The 4830-nt window shown below is 42.0% G+C and overlaps 1 protein-coding gene across 1 annotated transcript; it reads left to right on the top strand.

Moving 5' to 3' along the window:
• Nucleotides 1-1406: 1406 nt before the first annotated feature.
• Nucleotides 1407-4618, top strand: LOC125515873 (uncharacterized). The gene is made up of 11 exons (XM_087529694.1): nt 1407-1759; nt 1943-2100; nt 2751-2779; nt 2860-3004; nt 3131-3232; nt 3471-3582; nt 3699-3776; nt 3889-3922; nt 4007-4075; nt 4171-4260; nt 4364-4618. Exons 1-10 carry the CDS (start codon nt 1407-1409, stop codon nt 4243-4245), a joined length of 1155 nt encoding a protein of 384 aa, XP_087385820.1. The 3' UTR covers nt 4246-4260; nt 4364-4618.
• Nucleotides 4619-4830: the final 212 nt, after the last annotated feature.

The following is a 4830-nucleotide window of genomic DNA, read 5'->3' as shown; positions in this document are numbered from 1 at the left end:
CAAGAGAGAGTATCTGTTGATATGTCTTGCATGCCTTGGAAGAAGTTTTGTTGATTTTGGTGCAGTTAAGCACATAAGCTTGGTCTGTGTATTCAAATTCCATGCTTGAGCATCTTGGTGTGTGTGTGTGTTTTAATTCTGCTTTGCAGAGGAAGATCGCCTGTTAATGTAGGGCATATTTAGTTGGTGACCAATTTTACCACACTACTTCTGCCACACTTGCCTTAGCTTAGGTGCTCAAATTCTTAGTCTCACTTTGGATTGTCCAAGTGAATTTCGCCACACTTTTTGTGTGTATGACATGTGGACTTATTTTGAACAAAAGAATCTTGCCTTAGGTGTGGCTAGAACCAAACACCCACCTAACTTGGTCAAACTTGCCTAACTTGATATGTGGCAAAGTGTGGCAAGGCGTGGCTATGAAGCAAGCAGCCCCGTAGTTAATCCAACCTTCCTATTTTGGTAAAAGAAAATCCTTGGATCAAATATAGAACTAAACTAGAAACCGAGGTATATGCCTATTCTGAAATATCACATGTGTGATATGCTCGTGGTTATGTGATAGTTGGCGTTTTTCATACCTGTGTTAGAACGGCTTACGACAGGCCGTAAATTCTCTCTCTCAAGAATATACTACTTTGGAGAGCATGATGATTTATCCCTTGCATATTTGAAGTGGTCCGAGCACTACTCACTTGGCCAACGGAGGATTGGCTTTAACTTCGCCAATGAGTCTTCGTGCCTCACCAATATGCTTCGATGTTCACTAGCAATAGGTTTTCTATTTCGCAGCATCTTAGAAACACACACTACAACCTTGTTGTCTTGTTGAAATGTGTGGAGTGGAGTGATGTACATGCATATTGTACTGGGTATCTTTGGAATTAATTTAAAATAGCAACATTTAGCAGCAGTATCACGAAAGAACTAGCCAAGGGCATGGGTGCGTGGAAGTTAGCTATCCACGTGGAAGAGCCATGACTTGGTTTCGAGATTTATGGGTTTCAACTCTAGTGTACCGCAACTTGTTTGGAACTGAGAGGCTTTAAGTCAAAATAAAGTGAAATTGCGGGGCACAACAGCAACAAAACAACCACCGCCTATATCTTGAGTTATTGACCTTCATTTCCGCTCCATCCCACCTCCAACTTTCCTCCTCTTCCCCTCTTCTCTAGATCTACTCCACCGCCACCTCCCATGGCGTCTCCAGCCAGAAACCTTAACCCTAATCCGAACACTAAGAACCCCGATCCTCCCTTCGACATGGGTATTCTCTTCGGGTCGCCTCCTAACCCTGCGCCTACCGCAGCACCCATGTTCACTGCCGCTACCGGCCCGCCGCCGCCTTTCGGCCCTAACTCCCACCCCTCGGTCACCTCTTTCACGACGTCCCCTACCTCCACCACATGCCGAATCTTCATCCTCCTATGCCCTGCCCAGCCATCTCCTTCCCCATTCCAAACCTGAATGCAAACCCTAGCGCCGCCTTGGGCGGCGGCTACCTTCACTACCCGCAGGATCTCCGATGCCTCATACCCTGCTCAGTCTACTCCTACATGCGAAACCTGAACCTGAGTGTTAACCTCAGAGCTGCCTTGAGCCTCCTGCAGGATCGCCAATCTCCCATGCCCAGCTCAGACAACTCCATCCACACACTGAACCCAAACACAAACCTGAACCTGAGCGCCAACCCCGCGCCGCCTGGCACGGCCACTACCTTCAGAATGCGCAGGATATTCGACATCCCATGCCCCGCCCAGTAATATCCTTTGCCATGCCAAACCAGAGCGACAACCCCCGCAGTGCCTCAGGTGCCAAACCCGAACATAATAAAAGTATTTGTGTCTGACAGGGAATTTTTTTTAATCTAAGACTTTTATGTTACGTTTTTTTTGTTGTTCAGTTGTGTGATCCTGCTATATGATGACTGATGATTTTACAGCTTTATCAAAATGAATTTTGTGTCAGTTGAGCTTTCGAAGGCAAGTTTAGAGTTTGACAGATTTCTTAACTGGTTTATTCTTACAGGAGCACCGAACGGATGGCAGAACAATTCTAATGAAGTTGTTCTTGTTTCTGATTCTGATTCTGATTTTGATGGTAATAATATTGCTCAATCTCGTCCTTAAACATTTTCCGGGCAACAATTTATTTAAATCTAGTTTTACTACACTTATCACGGCTCTGCTCCATGAGAAAATCCTTTGGTATTTGCTTTTGTTATAAGAATATCACTTGTGTCTGCCAGCACGTTACGAGCTATCTGTCTGACATGATCAGCATCCATTGTGTTTTATTTATCACTGTCAGAAAATTTCATTTATACGGTTGTACCCTGCTACCCTAGGGCTTAGGGCATCTTTAGCAAGAAGGGGGTAAACATTTATGTTTGAAAACATGAAATGATGCTTTTTTGTTCCAGTAAAGAATCATTTGACTAGAAGAGTCCCACAACCTTCTATGCTCGCCAAGTACTTATCTTGGCAACCTTCATAGGATTAATTAAGTACTACAGAAAAAATGTCGAAAGAGAATTATATACCATGTTTGTGGTTCCCCTTTGATTTTATTTGCAGATGATTCGTTGACTATCTGTTCATAGTTGATTTTATTTACAATTACATTGAGTGTGAAAGGACACTCCATATCGTTTGTAGTTGAAGGCAAGACACTATTGTTTTGTTTCACCAATATATGGCTGTGCATAACAAATGGTAATCATTGAGCTGCTTACATTGTAACTGCTGCAGTATTTGATAGGGCAGGATATCTGATCACAGTACATAAATAAGCACTAAAATTTACTGGATTGTTGAATGAAACTGAATAAGTCGATGTGAATAATATATTGATATATAGTTGAAAATATACAAGAACCTCATATATCACTGCCTGTATTTAGATTTTTCGGAAGAAGAGGCTCCCCCCACACACTCCAAGTCAAATGGGAAAGCTTCATCTGATAGCCTAAAAACTGGTGGAAAGGCTTCATCCTTTTCTAATGGTATGTATGCATCATTTTGTACTTTTGCTATACATTGCTGATAAAACTAAAAGTTCTAGTTATACAATCGATTGCCTTTCTGTGTCTTATATCTTTCTTTCATGTATTATGTTCTCATACGAGAAGGTAGCAAAGGAGGGAAGGCATTTACTGCTGGGAAGGGTGGGAAGGGCTCCGCATCAAATGCAAAGCCTGCAATGTCTGATGCAGAACTAAAGCTTCAGCTTGGTCAGTTCCTTCCATTGAAATATCCTCTATTTTTCTAGAAGCTTATTTTTTTTCATAGTAACCTTAATGGTAGTTTATGGAATTTCAGTAGGCTCTTTACTTGAGAAGTTCTGTATAATGAGATTGTTAGTTTTACATCATTTGAAACGGGCAAACATCTTATATTATGATTTTCAAACGTCCCTTCTGTCTAAACGAAAAATAGGCAAGCTGATTCCCGCATAACAATTGGTTGCAGATATGTCTCCAAATTCTATATTGTTAACGAACTGTGAAGCAGCAGAAATGTTGCAGAAAATTCAGGGACATATGGCTATCTTATCAGAGGATCCAAAGATAAAAATTCCCGAGTAAGGAACATCTGTTGTTTTAATTCTGTTATGTTCCGCTAATAATTGTTTATGTGGTGTTCTAGTCTGTTAGCTTGTGTGCCTTCATGTTTACTCTTTTCTTCTTGCACCGGCAGGTCGTTCGACAAGGCCTTTCAATATGCAAAAGAAGGAAATCACTTCACCTCTGCGAAGTTGGTGAAAGAAATCCTGGAGTATCCTTTGTTTTGATAAAGAGCTAGTATTGGAGATTGCATGTGGTTACGCAATTAAATTGTTTTGCCAAGCAACCACTTTGTAGTTAATTTCCTTGACTCATAGCTGCAGACCCCTTAAAGACTATGGTGTTAATGATGGCGAGGTTCGTCACCCTTCTTTTCCTCTCACCTTCTTGTATCTCATTTCCCTCATCTCAACATGAAATGGCTTGTTGTACCTGTAACAGATATGCATGATAGCGAACATTGGGCCTGAGACCATTGAAGAGGTTTATGCACTCATACCGTCTCTCAAGGTCAGTGTCTTTTGCTGACATTTGGGATATATGCCATTTTATATATTACCAGGAACAGGAGCTCAGTCCTGCAAAATCCAAATTTCTTTGCACAGGCCACTAGGTCGATCAATGAAGGCAAGATCGCGGAGGCCCTTACCGCCCTCGCTAACATAAAAGCCTCCAAGTGAACCTCAGCTACACAGGTAACCCGAGGGCAAATCTTTGAACCACACCTCTTCCTGATCGCTCGCCTTTCTTAATGATCTAAATTTCTGAATTGGTTCTTAATCTTAAGCATACATGCAGGCATGCAGCTGATCAGGCAATGAAGAATCCGCAACGGGTGTCTCCGTGGTGTATGGATGTTAACCGAAATTCTTTTGAGGGCCGAAATCAAGTTGTGTGTTGTGGGAACCGTACCATGCTTAGGTCTGGATGGTTGAACTTTGACTTTTGTAAACTAGCTCAGGTTTAGCTAGAGTGGTTGAAGTGATGTACTCTGAATTGCCAAGTGGTACCCGATGGTCTGGCTCGCCTGGATGATGAAAACTGTTGTTGTGGCCTGTGTGTTTATGCACCTCTCCTTGTCTGTTTACTTTTCTGAGTCGTGTTCTTCTAGCTGCAGTTTTTTACTTCTAATTTGGGAAGTAATATATTTCGCAGAGCTGTTTGAAAAGGATTTTGTTTTCTGTAGACGGCAGCTCTGGTAGGGCAGATTGAATTTGTAGGTTCTGCCGTTTTAGCTAGAACGATTGACAATCAACACAAAATCT

The sequence above is a fragment of the Triticum urartu genome, chromosome 6A (assembly GCF_056163025.1).
Source record: "Triticum urartu cultivar PI428250 chromosome 6A, HENAU_Tu73, whole genome shotgun sequence".
NCBI lineage: Eukaryota > Viridiplantae > Streptophyta > Magnoliopsida > Poales > Poaceae > Triticum > Triticum urartu.
This window is presented reverse-complemented; position numbering and strand designations above follow the sequence as displayed.